This window comes from Akebia trifoliata, chromosome 3 (genome assembly GCF_017979445.1).
Source record: "Akebia trifoliata isolate Shusen 1 chromosome 3, ASM1797944v1, whole genome shotgun sequence".
In the NCBI taxonomy this organism is placed as follows: Eukaryota; Viridiplantae; Streptophyta; class Magnoliopsida; order Ranunculales; family Lardizabalaceae; genus Akebia; species Akebia trifoliata.
This window is the reverse complement of record NC_141377.1, coordinates 7,984,967-8,000,427: the sequence shown is the minus strand read 5'-3', so window position 1 is coordinate 8,000,427 and position 15,461 is coordinate 7,984,967. Positions and strand designations below refer to the sequence as shown.

Sequence of the window (15,461 nt, the reverse complement as noted above, 5' to 3'; positions counted from 1 at the left end):
TTCTGCAATTGGATTGCTGTAAGACTCCTCCCCCAACAAAGTTGAATTAGTACGCCAAAGTAGACTTCCTAGAGTCAAATGTATTCAATCATGTTTGCATATGTATATCCATTTCACATAGGCCCACCTGTTCCAAAGCATAAATAGACTTAGGATGATGCCTTGTGATACATGAGAATCTACTTTATTGTTGCCCAATGCTCTTTGCCATGATTGACAAGAAATCTGATAACTAGTAACAACACGAATTACGTGTGTAATATTAGACCTCAGGCGTACCATCACATACATCAAATTTCCCACAACTGATGCATAGGGAATTTTCTCCATCTCTTTTTCCTTTTTAACTTGAAGAGCTTTGTTTTGAAATAGGCTTGAAATGACCAATAAGTGGAGAACCGTGGTGGTTCGCTTTTTCCATGTTGAATCTCTCAAGCACTATCTTGTGATAGCCAAATTTTTTAAAACCTTTCCTACCACGGGAGGAAAAGGAATCAATTATGAGATGTTGCGCTCTACCTATCATGTTCCCTTGCAAAGTGCAATAACAACATGAAGATCAAATATATTTACTACAACAATGAGAAAAGGTGAAGTAGAAGTGGTTCGACACCAAAATTTGGATCCCACAAATAACCCCACCTTCATATTTAATCTAAACACAATCAGGGTCATTTTCGTCAAAAACCAATAGAACTACAATCCCACGACCTTATAATCCCATTGGTTAGTTTTCAAAATTACAAAAATATCCTTTTACTATGTAATCTTCCAAAACTTTCTGATTAATATTTTAAATTACAAATAAGCCCTTATGATATATGTACATTTGCACATGCCACCTTCTAGTGAGATTAAGATGAGAAGAGTAATCAATTGTGAGATGTTGAGAACTACTTGTTTGACTTACATTTGTGTTATGTGAGTCCATTTGTGTGGTTAGTAAGGTCAAAAGGGGAAAACACTTTATTTTGGTGACGACTAAGTCTTTAATGGCCAGTCTTCTCCATTTTTTCCCTTTCTACTTCTATTGATTATGTTTCTAAAGTAGCATCCTATCTCGTTTCTTCAGCAGTAGAACTAGATTTATGTAAACCTGCAGCAGGATTCCACTAGATCGACTATGAAACGAGCTTTTAAGAATTCTTACTTTGAAGTCACAAGCTTTGGATTTTAGGCCTACATGGGGGGATAAAAAGGAAAGAGAGAGATGGGGTTTCTCTTACTTTTGGCATAGCAACGAGCTATTAGCTTAGTGGTAAAAAGAGTACTCCTCAATACTTGGATCAAAGTATTTCTTGAAGTAAGGATATTTTCCATTACCTTTCATCAACTCACTATTCTATTTGTAAAGAGAACATTACTTCAGCTCGAACTAAGGGAGTGTTTTCGAAGAAGGTAACATCCATGGATAGACGTTTTTTTCCCAATAAGTCTCTCAAAAGACATATATCACTTCTAAGATGGGAGATACACCACAAAAACACACCGAATGGCTTTAAGATTAAGTTTTAATACCTAAAATAAGAACAAAGCAAAAAAGAATAACAAAAGACTTTGGGAGGAATAGAGAGAAGTAAAAAAAGTGGATACTAATTAAAGGAGATTGGACATTAAGAGCATGAGTAGGAATCCTATATGAGAATGAAACGTGCTTCATACTGCAGCATTTCTGCAAGTTCTTGTTGAAGAGGAGAATCTTGGCAACTTCAAGTAAATGGCGATTATTTGGTGAAAAAGAAAAGCACAAACTGTGATATATTGCTATTTTGATCAAAATATTTTACTTTTATAAAATTTCAGCAATAAACTAACAAAAAATAGTGATAAGAAAGCAATATGATCAAAAGGGAACAAGATAATATGAGTTTTAGGGCAAAAACGACTTCACAATCTGATTTCAAGATAAAAGACTCAAAAAAACTAATTACAAAGACTCATATTAAAGTATTTATGCTAGCGTTACAGCAGATCTAACATCCTAGCCTTTGATTACATCATTAACCTTTTAATCCTAACCCTTCAAGCTATTTAAAAACTCACATGACCATTTTAAAAATACTAGGGGCATAACAATTATCGACAAAACTAGCATAAAACATAAAATATTCCAGAAATACAATAAAGAAAAATTAAAACTAAAAATCCAAACTAACTAGAACCCAAACTAAGCCTAGTAGGTCCGCTTGGCTTTTGTACACTTCTTGGATGCTCCTGCATCATTATTCCTATCAGCAATACCATTTTGTAGTGGGATCCATTTTCAGCAAATTCGACTTATTGAAAAAGTTATGATTAAACAGTGACTTTTTCCTTCATCGATTTAATCATTACTTCTTCAATAAATCATGACTTTTACGAAAAATTCTTTGACTTATTGAAAAAGTCGCGATTAAATTATGAGCTTCTTGATTAAATTGCGAACTTTGCAATAAAATCAAATTAAAACAAAAAATGAAAATGAAGCACAAGTAAAAGAAGATGACCTTGATGAAGATGTGCTAAGCATTGTATAGATGCAGCATTAGATAATGAAGATGCAAATGAGGACGACACTGAATATTCTTATATTTTGAATAATATAAACCTTGAATGTGTTGTGAATTTGTGGTTACTTGTAGTGGATGCAAGGATTACATCTAAATGGGGGTTCGGTGATTTATTAATGTGGTTTAATATGAGACTTGGTGATATAATATGAGAACACAACTTAGTATTCACAATTACACAGACTCGAACATAGCCCAATTTCTTTCCCTTTTTGTACAAGAGAGTATAAGGAAGTGTAAGAAAGACAGTGAAGAAGTAGTTTACTCTGTATGTCCCAAGGTATCAAGAAAACAAAAAAAAAGCTTGTGACTCTTTATGTTTTTTAGAGGATTTATTCTTGATGTTTTTTAGACTCTTTATCTTTCTTGGTAGAGAAGATCTGGAATACCAGATTCACGTAGTGGAGTTTCTGGGCAACGTCATGTGGTTTTGTTCTTTGTATTGAAGTGTTTTCCACATAAACTCTTGGTGTATTATTCTATCATTCATTTACATCTTTTATTCCAGCGCATAACCTCCTTGATTGCACGTAGGGGGAAAAGTTTGTTAAAGATTTTCCCAACATTTTCACAATGCAAAAAAATTAAATGAAAGAAGGATCTATTCAACAACATATAGAGGTGTTGCAATACATATGAAAAACTTATATTACATGAATTTCAGTAAGAAGTAGCACACATTAAAATCGCGCATGAAACATATTCGATGAGTCAATGTCACCAAGCCTTCAAAAACTAAAGTCAATCATTTAATATATCAAAATGCATGTCAAACACCAACAGACGGCCTTAGATTTAAATAAGAAATATCAATGGATGCTATATCAAGCAAATACACCATCCCAACTTTTAAACCCAGTTAAAGTGTACAATTTTTTTCTTCCTAAAACTGGTTTCAATTAGGACAAAGTCAACTGTAATGGAGCCATCAGATACAAGGTCAAGCTTAAAACACTTGAATAAAAAACTTTGCAAAGCGAACTTGATGCAAGGAATTCGACAACATGCGTTCTCCCATTCTAGTCATAAAGTTAAGCCATTTGTAGTAGTGTCCAGATTTTAATTAAACAAAAGGATTGGAGGAAAGCCATTGTCAAATGATTTATAGGATGAATTCCAAATGCTAAGCAAGATTTCAGATTGTACACCTGAAGCATTTCTGATGCAGACTGAGGCATCTCCAAGAACACAACAGTTTGGGCTGATGAAAAGTCTATTCCAACTCCTCCAGCAGTTATTCCAATTATTGCAATCTTGATCTAATTACAGAAGAAAATTAATGTGTTATTATGTCTCAAAACAAACTTCTTAACCATAGGAAGTGAAATATACTGCCAATTAGTTTTTCTCAAATGTGTGCCACGCCTCAAAAATATGACTGGTGAAATGCAACTTTAGTGACAGAAAAATAAAAATTGTAAACCCATCTCATGGAACTGATTGGAATAAACATGAAGAAAGAACAGCCTGTAAAAGAAAGCATATGCATTATGTGCTTGTGCATGAAGAAAATCATCACATTGGTGTTGCACACGCAACTTGGGGAATGTTTCATAAGTGTTGCTTAATAATTTTCTAAATATGCATCAAGTTGTTTACTCCAATCAAGTGAAAATCTTTAAGGTATTTGATGCATTACAAGCTGTCCTATCTAAAGATGTCAAGATTATGATACGGAATTGTGAAAGTCAAACCACATTTCACAGACACAACTTCTCAATATCCATGTAACCCAACCGTGTCCATAACCAAACAATTGAGAACTTGTTAGAGGAATATAACACAAACCTCTGCAGAAGACCGAAAAGCTTGTACGGCTGATTGCCTATCTCTAGCAAGAGTGTTCCCATCAATTCGAACAAATCCAATTCCTTTGTCACAAACAAACTCCTAAGGATTTCAGAAAAAAAGAGCCATTTGATCATCAAAATTCAACTCTACCATATGTAGAAAGAGCGACTTATATAATGACTATTAAACATGAAACAAGTACTCCTGTAACCAAAGAGCAACAGCTAGAATTTTCCATACAATCATCATTATCATCAAAACCTTATCCAAAAATTTTGGGTCGGCTGAATGAATCTTGTTCGTCACTTCAATAATGTCTAAGGTTATGTATTTTGTTATTGCAAGTGTGTTCATCATATCTTCTCTCACTACCTCAAGCTATGTTCTTTAGGGTCTTCATCTTGCTCTCTGAGAAAATTCAATTGGCACTTTCCATCTTTCTAGGACTGTAATCACCCTTCATTCCAACATAGAAGAAATTATAGTAAAGAACTTGTCTACCTGTACTCCATCTAGAACCTTCAAGTGATGAGCAAAAATTAACATTTTATGAGAGCTAAGAAGTGTATCCGAATTTTCTGCACATTCTGTTTCTGTAACAATTGGGTGGAAGCAGAGCCACTTGCGAAACCCAGAAAGCTTTGCAATACCAAGTTCTTGATGAGAAAGCTGTCTTGAAGTTCTATGGCAATCACTTGTACCTGAAAGCAACAAAACGAGAGCTTGAAAGAATTTAATCTGAACATTATTTTCTAGGAAAATGCCGAACTGAATTCGTTGGACACCATACTGACCAAGGCAGTGTGCGAAAAACCACAGAATTTTCCTTTGTAGCTCGAGGAAAAAATCATTGTTTTCTGCACACTGCCACATCAGTGTGGTGTTGAGCACTGACCAATGAAGTCAGTTTAGAACAACTATTGTATATGAATGAAATGCAAACGTAAAAAGCCCACTATCACAGTCCAATGCAACCATTGGCCAAAAATCAACATACTGTAGCTTTTGTATAAGTATTCTAACATTTCATGAACTTCACTAAATTTGATAGGGTATATCTTAAATAAATTTGTACCATGCAAAATACTCGTTAAACATGTGAGATTTGAGGTGCGCTAATAAAGCTTCTACACACCCGTAGCCCATTATTTCCATTTTTTTCACAATTTATTATGTTCTATGATGAACGGAAGAAGGTCAAAGGGCCGTCATTAACAGAAATCAGATAAACTGATAAAACAAGGAGGACATCAAGGTGTTCCTCGCAAAATGATCAGGGATAAATAGCTCTCTTCCCATTTTTCTTCACCAGAATCAGCTTTCTTTCAAATCATGCATGACCAATTGGAACGTGCGTTTATTTTTTGGATATATAGCGAGGATCCATGCTATGCGGACATAGCAATTTCTATACTAGATTCTCTTGTTTTTTTCCTCTGAATTCTATTTAATCCGCCCTAGGTCCCTCAACCATGAGCATGCAATTAATGTTTTGCATGATCTAAAGTAAAGCCTATGCTTTTTTAGTTCCATGCTTGGAAAAGAGCATCATAAATATTATTCCAAACAACACATTCAAGACACCATGTTAAGAAGTACCAAATCAAAAGGTAATAATCTATGACCTCAGGGCGAACTTGCAATGATATGATGGATGAAGCAAGATGTCACAACAAAAATAAAAGGAATAAAAAAAGGTGAAATTAATAGATATAAGAAGCAGCGCGGCGGAGCAAGGGCGGCTGCAAAACAGCAGTGGAGCAAGGACGGAAGTAAGGAGAGAGAGAGAGAGAGAAGTAAATTATAGGGTGGATTTCATTTTCCTACAGGGCGGGTGGTGGAGAGAGAGGGTACTTATAGGATGGATTTCATTTTCCCATGAGACTAGGTGGGAAAATGAAATCCAACATTGGCTGGATTGTGGGATGAGGCCATTTTTCATAGAAAAATTCCCATCAAAAAATGTAAATCGTGATTTTCCATGTGTAATGAAACAGACCCTAAAGGTGCAATCTATGGTGGTTCTGGTTGAAACCACAAGCTCTATGGATGCACAATGATCCTAGAAGGTGGAAATAATAGGTAAAGGATATTCAATCTCTTTTCTTCAACAATGAGCTTCTCTAAAGGAAAAAACCGTCGTTCAATTTTATTAGTGAGAATTTTTATGCTCAAGCACACCCATGACAGGTCCTAGTCATTGATTGCATGAGATTCTAGTTGTCTAATGCCTTCTGAAAATAGACAAATTTATTCTCAAGTTACATAAAACCCAACCTCCCGTTGCCCCTTTTTATAGGTAAAACCAAAACCCATTAACTCCATAAATATACTCCAATATATGTCATTCATTTGGACTAGTGCCTTATGCTGCCTTCAGAATGCAACCTCTAGTTATGTCAATTGTCAACAAATGCCACCACTGAGCAATGGGACTCGAGGAAATATATAAATTGACAGATTTTCACACCTCAACTACTATGATAGCTACCAACCTATAACAAAGATTCTCACACATTATTGTTTTAATTTCCTCAAATACCAGAAATCTATATATATATATATGAACATAGAACTGTTAAGAGTAACTCTCCACTATTGTAACAGATAAGCAAAAACAACAAACTTGTGTTTTTATAGGTTATAGTTGTCAATTTATCACCATTGCTACACAACGATTCGTAAGTTACCACTACCCTTTTTGGCTACTTCCATGCATCTTCTCTTAGTTATTTTCTCCGACTCAATTGCAGTGCATGGGCAATAAGTAGCATCAAGCAGTTATCAATTGAAACATGATGCTCGGAGAAAGCCAAATCTGCTCAATATATTACAGAATAATAAACCAAAATACAATTCATGAACCACAGGCACTAATCAGTAATATTATCACAGTGGCATGCTCAACCAAAAACCACGTGCCAACACACTTAATGATGCAAATTATGTTCTTAAATTATATGTTAATAATCTTGGAATTACCATCACATTCATTAAAAGTTTCTGAAACACTATCTTTGTCAGCCTCATTTTCGGGGGTGCAATGATTCATCACAGGTCCAATATCTTGTCCGCTTTCGTTGCAACTGCTATTACGCATCCTCGCAGCAGACATTGCAGATAAGATATCTGATCTCTTCAACATCAATCGTATGATCTGTCGACGTTTTGGCGGTAGTTGTACCAACACATGTTCCTTCAATCGTCGTATCTATCATAAGCAAACATTATGTCATGAATTAAAGGATGTTTCTATATAATATGGCATCCCAAGGTTCATTCAATTCTTAATGCTTGGCATTGAAGAAGGAACCCATAAAACTCTAAACTTATCCTTTATTATCTTGACATGATTTAAACATCCTATGGGGGCTCAACTGAAACGAAAATGAGAAATAAATAATACATGTTGCACTGACCCGCTAACAAGATATGATGTATAACAGTAAATGTAGACCAATTATAATTTATAAATTCTGACGAAGAAGCTCTTTTGGCAGTTAGAATTAAAATTAGAATTCAAGCATCATGGTTAGACTGGTACAATGAGGTTGTTGAGTAATTTATCGGTGCTAACAACAATCACAATCAGTTTGGTGTAAAACATTCAGATACATTTCACGTTTTAAGAATTAAAAATGATTCTTTAAAAGATGCACTGTTGAAAATTGATTAGTACCAAATCAAAGCCAAAAGAGTGAAAGAACAGACCATGATAGTTTGCTTAAGTAAAACGTTCAACTCTTCCAAGCGGATGCCCTTTGAGAAATCCTGAAAGAACAAAAAAATGAATCATTTAAGATTTTTAACTACAAAAATAAAACCAAAAGATATCGCTAAATTAGGACAAGGAATGAATTTTTGAAGGCTCCTTTATCTTCTAATATTGCATTCTTAAATGGATCAAATCCTGGATAATATTCTGATTATCTGTCCCTTGATCCTCCAATTCTTCATTATGTCCTCCATGTGAAAATCCAAAGATGAATCGGTAGATCACTTACTCATTCAGTGCTCATTTGCCCGGCAATCTGAGTGTTCCGATTGTGTGTTGTTATCGGATGGACAGCCCCAAAGATGGTTCATGATCTTTTTCAAGGACAGTACACCAAAGCAAACTCAACTAAAGGAAGTTTTCTTTTGCAGGATGCTTCTGTTTGGATTGTGCTAGTCATTGTTCAATAAAAGGAAAAGAAGAGTTCAGGAACCCCCCAAAAGCGTGGTGTTAAAGAATAAAGACTAAAGCATTCTTATACTTTTGGTCTTTGGTTTTGAAGGAATTAAGGCATTGTAGCTTAGATGGTTTTGTATTTAAATAGGATATTTGGTAGGTAATTAGTTTATATTTTCTTTAATGATATATCTACTGATTTTCTTTTAAGGTATATCTACAATGGGATTTTGCATTCCACTGTAGCTTCAATGGTTTTGTATTTAAATGGGGTATTTGGTCCATAGTTCTTATGTTTTGCTTTATGGTATCTCTATTTATTCCATCTTCAATAGAGTGAGTTTGCATTCCCTCCTGGTTTTATTTGTTCTAATAAATTTTCTCTTATGAAGAAAAGAGTGAAAAGGAAATAGTTTGTAAATTCCAAACACAATAGATATGTAATCATGATCTAGTCTATGATGGAAACACAAAGAGAAGGAAAATTGCATGACCTTAAGTATTGTCGAATAAGTAAAGCAAATTTTGAGAAACTAATGAACATTACATATGTTTCAGTAAAGCATATGAGTTACCTAAATGCAACTCCAAAGATGTACCTGGTAAATCTTCCCTTGAGCATCTTGAACAAATTTTAGTTCGCAATAATTTCTTGCGAATTCATATTTGTCCTTACCCAACAAACAAGGCCTAAGGTGAAGAGAAACCACCACCAAAAAAACAAAAGAAGAATTAATGAACCATAAAGAAATTATTTTTATTCACATTAAACATTGGCAATTTCAGAGATAAGGTATGAAGAGAACTTGCCATAATATATTTATTTGATGAAAAATGTCATAAGGCCTATGATCACCTAAGAAGAAATACAAAATAACAAATTAGAATGCATTTAAAATTGATAGAATCTCAATAAGAAATGTGGTATGAAATGTTTAAAAACAAAGTTTTACAAGGTTTTATAACCGCTAATAATGCCACCATAATAATCATCATCATGACATATTGCAATACAACTTTGAGGTCATGGGCTCAACTCCAATAAGGTCTATGTGTGTATGAGTCAATATGCAATCCTCCATCTCTACAAAAGACTATCATAGGGGGAAAAAATTAATGTAGGTCTTCCTTTGTTATAATTTAGCTCGATAAGGAACATTTTTACCAAGTACCAGATATATAGTGTCATCAACATTATTTAAGACTCAACCAACATAAATAAGTGGTTTTAGAGATGTGTGAGGCGTACGCCTCAAGGCTTGCCTCAGGGTGAGGGTCACTAAAAATGCCTTTAGGTGTGAGGATGAACATAAAAGAAGCTAAAGAGTACTACTCCTTAGACTAAGAGGGGTCCAAAAGGCATACGCTTCAATGTGAGACGTGATTAAGGCACGCTCCTTTTGACCAAAGTGTACGCATCACGTTAATTTTTCTATTTTCATTTTTTTTTAATTATATATTTCTTCCTCCCTTCCCATTCTTATTCTTTTCTTCTTTACTTCAATTTCTTTGTTGTTGCTAACATGCAACACAATTACAGCACTTGTAATAAATTTGAATGCAAATTAGCAATACATGCAAAGGAAATTATTGAAATGATTTAATTCATAACCAAATTTTTGTAGCATTTTGTATCATCTGAGCGATGAGATTGAAAATGTGGTATTTAGTTGTATTTCTACAATAAATAAAAATAGTTTTTACCATAGAAACTTTCAATAATTCAATTATAAACTATCTACTTTCTTTTGAACTATCCAATAATATAACGTTTAAAACTTTAAGCGGATATGAAACTTGAAAATATATGGTTCCTACCCTAAATTTTCAATTTTTCAATACAATATCAAGCATTTAGGGCATACGTTTTATGCCCCGAGACTTACGGCTTGAAACGTTGGCTTGTCAAGTATTTTTTTGCCAAATAAGCAAGTATGTATTAATCACAAGAAAATTACAAAGGGGAGGCCCATTAGTTTACAAGTCTCAATTGAGGTAATTGTAGTTTGTCTCCAACTAGACATTTCCTTACAATCAAAGGTAAGCTCTCTAAAGTACAAAACGGATGATTTGAATGGCTCCTTATTGGGATATTTGCTAAGACATCTGCAACTGAATTGCCTTCTCGCTAGGTATGTTGAACTCTCCATTCGAACCTACCCAGTTTATTTCTTATTTTTTGCAAAGTTGAATTCACTTTTCAAAGTAAATTACCTCCTTCCAATCCATCACAATGAGAGAGGAATCTAACTCAACTAGAACAACTAACAAGACCAAAACACTCCAGAGCAGCTTCTAATGAGCTGCATTCCGCTTGGTTGTTCAGCATAACACCAAAAAACCAACAGGCCGCACAGATGAAAGCTCCATTGGCATCTCTAAGGAGTCCACCACCACTTGCAAACCCCAGATTTTTCTTTGACGCTCTGTCTACATTTAACTTTAGCCAACCAAGAGGAGGTTTGAGCTAGCAAACCACAAAACATCTCCCAGTAGGAATTGACTTTACATTGAAGTTTACTTGTTGCAACCTACACCCTTCTTCAGCCGAGAACAACTTCTTGTAACTCAACCCTCCATCCAACTCTTGCAACCAACGAAAAGTGTTGTTGATGGCTCCTTGAACTGAAGGCCTTTTGTCTTCAAAGATTGAGCCATTTCTAGCACCCCACACTATCCAGAACATAACCCATGGGACTATGTCAGTGACAGCTCCAAATTGAGCAAGTTTGATCTATTCCACATCCTTATGCTTCTTTGATTCAAGGAAACAAAAGATTTGCTGAGGAGCATCAAATCGAAGTAGTTCCAGCCTTCTATAATGAAAGAGCATTTCAAAAAGAGGTGGTCGATTGACTCTCTTCTTTGTGGTACATAGGACATCTGGAAGCTAACTAAACATCCCATTTGTTTCCTCACTGAATCCATTGGACATCTTTTGTGAATTAATTTCCAACTGAAAGTCTTGACTTTGGTTGGGATTCTTGCTTTCCAAATATATGACTAGATTTCATTTTTTGTACCTCTTGTTATGATTGAATTCAACACACTGTAGGAAGAAAACAACTCTGATGTAGTTCGTGCCAAACTACCTTATCCACAGTGCCCACTTCTAGTTCAGAAGATAAAACTCCATTAAAGGCCTCAACACCCCTTAACTACGGTGAAATTCTAACTAATCTTAATTAACTAACTTGACCATAGTTAATTTACCTCTACCCATGATTAAATCTAAACCCAATCTATATGATCCTATGCAAGCACTTTTTTACAACTGACCCCCTCTACTTAGTCCATATGACTTCATATTGCCACCTCAATTTATAGTTCTCTCCATTATATAACAATTAGGTAAATCTCCAAGTCTCTACTCTTTCATGCATTCTCTATTGCCTAAGCATCTCTAGAGACCTCTCATCCCCCTTAATTACCTCCACAAATCTTCATAACTCAAGTCTAGTGTATATGCCTCTTCTAAGGCTCTTCACTCAACACCATTAAAAAGTTCTAAAGGATTCTTGAAGAAAAAAATTAGTAACCTTCTTATGTCACCTAACTTGGTATTTGAGAAGAAGTCTTCATTTAATACTTAGTAAAGTAAGCGATTTCCCACTACTACATATTCTTCTATCTTTTTCATTTTCTTTAGCCAATTCTTATTCTTATACCTTTCTTTCTTATTAGGTTCTCCCCTCACTTAGAAACTACAGCATCAACTCTTCTAGGAGAGTCTACCTTCAAGCATTCTTGAAGAGGAACACATACAACCATAGGTAAGATCTATTAGTGAAGGAAACTTTAGCTAGAATATGAACTATAGACATTCATACTTAATGAAGTCTTTTTGTATTTTAGCCCTAAAAGAACTCAAGTTGGTAAAGCAAGAGCACGGAACAGAGACCGAGGAATGGGATTTTTACGAGTTGTCCTGCGGTTTGAGAAGGTATGTACCTTCCCACCCTAGGTAGGTCACCCGGCATGTTTTCTAAAATAATGGTATTGCTGATTTTAAAACTAATAGTTTGCAAAATCTACGTCATTCAACTTATTTGACATAGGAGGGAAGATATTGTGTTTTATATTTCACTTGCCATATGTAGAATGATTTTCTTGACTTAATTATAAATGACTTGGTTATTTGATATTAATCGTTAGAGAAGAAAGTTTCATCCTTAAATGTTTATACACTTCTAAATTATGGATTGTTTTCACTATCTTGTTAGACACTAGAAACATAAATATTCGAAGAAAAAACATCACTAGAAATCTTACAACCTACCTCCCATAATTGTTATATAATATTTCTATTTTATAACATAGAAAACTCTTATGTCATTCATGAAATATTTTTGTTTTATAATATGGAAGTACATCATTGTTACCATGAAATGTTAATATGAAGTGCGTATGTTTTATTATATCTATAAAGTTCTCAATATTTCTATTTTTCTATATAAATATACATCATTTTGCCATGGAATACTTATGTTTTATTACCTAGAAAGCTCTCAAATATTTCTATTTTACATCATACAAATACCTCATTTTTATAAAAAACAATTTGTTTTGTAAAATGATTTATAATCTAGAACCACCCATCTAACCCATGAAAGGTTTTGTTTTGTAAATCGTAGTAATGTTTCCTATTTACCATAAGGAATTTATAATTTACAATTGAAAAACCTCTTATGTTTACTTTGAGATATCATGTTTAGTAGCTTAAAAATATCTCATTTTTTTATCAAATGTTTCTGTTTTGGAAACAAAAAAACCTCTTCTATTTTCAAAGTTACCTATGCTAGAAGTAAGTGCATGTACTAAGTATGTATAGATGACTGTTGCGATGTGTACACGTCACATGGATACCTAGCGGTGTAATTTAGGAGTAATATAGTGGATGATCAATTTTGAATATGGATAATACATTGTTTATGCTTATGGATGGGTAATTCAATGAATATATTAAGATAAAACATGACATTGGAATTGACAGGCAATTTTTGGGTATCCATGGAACGAGTTGTTTCGTATTTTGATTTTCTTTTTAACAAACCGGAATTAAAACAATTATTATACCAATGATTTAACATCTCACCGATTTCTTCGGGACTTCTTGCAAATAAAACACATACTTATATTATTTTAGTACAATTGATAAGTCGGAAAAGGACTGTGAAACTACCTTGCGGGTAATCCCTTGGCTCTTCCGGAAACGAGGAATTACCTAAGATGTCGATGGATTTGACTTGCTCTTTGGAGGTATGGGACGCCTTGGAGACAGTTGCTACCAACGAAGTCTAGGAAATACTGGTTATATCTTTTTCCGATAAACCTTGATTTTGGTTGTAAAGAGATTGAGGTCAATAGCAAGAGGGATTTGAGACTACACGTACGCATGATAGGCATTAGATGCAAGGTTCACACCTGGTTTAGACATGGATCATCCTAAACTGTAGTTGTCAAATGGTCGACCGCCATTAAATTTAGTTGGGTCGTTGACCATATTGTCAAATGGCAACCTGGGCCGAAAAAGATGGTATATTGCGAACGAATCCACGCTCTCCATGAGAGCCAACGGTTGCCACACTAAACCGGAAAATCAGGACAAGTGAGGACGCCCAACCCATGTTAAAAGGCCAACAATGTTAGGATCCCTCATCGGTAAATTAATGGGACCCTGGTTCCATTCTACGCCGGTACATAGTAGAACTCTGCATGACTGGACAGTTTGATTTTGATAGGAAGATCAGTCGCAAGATACTCCTCACCTCATGTTTTGTAATGTGATCTTATATGCATATTTATTATGTCATTATATAACTATAATAACTGAAATAAAATCAATTGATTATTGTGGGAAAACGCGTTTAATGACTTGTATTTTGTAAGTGTATACTTAGCTATTTTAGGAAATTTTGTAACAGCCTGTATTCCTAGAATCAGGCCGATTTGGTTAGTTTCCTATCTATTAGAAAATCCCATAAATCATGGGATTTGATATAACCTAGTTAGTTTTCCCTTTTTGCTGCTAGGGTTGATGTATATAGCTAACATTTTGTGTATTATTCGAATGTATGAAGAAAATTCTTCCACGAAGTGTTTCTCAGTTTATATCATGGTATTAGAGCTTTAGGCTCTTTTCTGGGATTAAAAACCTCTTCACACAGGCCTTCATTGCCGAGACCATACAACTGCTTCTTTGTACCCTATTTTACCCTATTTTTAGTTCAAAAATAGAGTATTTTTGCCCTTCCTCTGTTCAACCTTCATTGCTGAAATTTCTTAGACCAGTTTCCGTTTTATTTCTACCTTTGCCAGCCTTCATTGCTGGTGGTTTCCGTTTCGAGTGATCTGTCTTAATTACCAAGAGATCATTGTTCGTGAAGAATGTTGGAGGTTGCAGAGATGGCTGTTATAGCTTCAATCGAAGGAGATTGTTCGATCCCAACAACTCGGGGATTTGCAAAATATCCAGGTAGCATATAGGCTGAATGAAAAAAACTACCTCAAATGGTCTCAACTTGTCCGTGCCGTGCTGAAGGGAAAGGGAAAGATCAGCCATCTCAAGGGTACGGAGCCGAAACCAAGAGGTCCTTATTTTGAAGCATGGGATGAAGAAGATTCCATGATTATGGCATGACTGTGGAATGCTATGATTCCTGAGATTAATGACACATGTATTTTCTTAGCTACTACCAAGGATATTTGGGATGTGATTCAACAGACATACTCAGAAGCAAGAGATGCGGCTCAAGTATATGAGGTGAAGGTGAAGACGACTGCAGCAAAACAAGGGAGTAAATCTGTTACTGAATATACCAACCAATTGAAATCTTAGTGGCAAGAACTTGATCATTATAGAGTGATAAAAACCAAATGTTCTGAAGATGCCGCTGTTCTAAAGGATTTCATCGAGCAAGATAGAGTCTATGATTTTCTTGCTGGACTTA

General features: G+C 34.8%; 1 protein-coding gene across 5 annotated transcripts in view; it reads right to left on the bottom strand.

The window, feature by feature from the left end:
* LOC147405862 (SNF2 domain-containing protein / helicase domain-containing protein / HNH endonuclease domain-containing protein) overlaps positions 1-15,461 on the bottom strand; it is a 67,646-nt gene that overhangs the window by 17,042 nt on the left and 35,143 nt on the right. For 4 of the 5 annotated variants that reach the window (XM_086433737.1, XM_086433739.1, XM_086433740.1 and 1 more), the window contains 7 exons: positions 9,322-9,357; positions 9,111-9,201; positions 8,052-8,111; positions 7,323-7,551; positions 4,842-5,041; positions 4,338-4,439; positions 3,698-3,808 (listed from right to left, as the gene is read on the bottom strand). In XM_086433737.1, coding sequence (XP_086289863.1) covers positions 3,698-3,808; positions 4,338-4,439; positions 4,842-5,041; positions 7,323-7,551; positions 8,052-8,111; positions 9,111-9,201; positions 9,322-9,357 — 829 coding nt within the window. The remainder of the gene's footprint in view (positions 1-3,697; positions 3,809-4,337; positions 4,440-4,841; positions 5,042-7,322; positions 7,552-8,051; positions 8,112-9,110; positions 9,202-9,321; positions 9,358-15,461) is intronic. The other variant, XM_086433738.1, reaches the window with a different exon arrangement.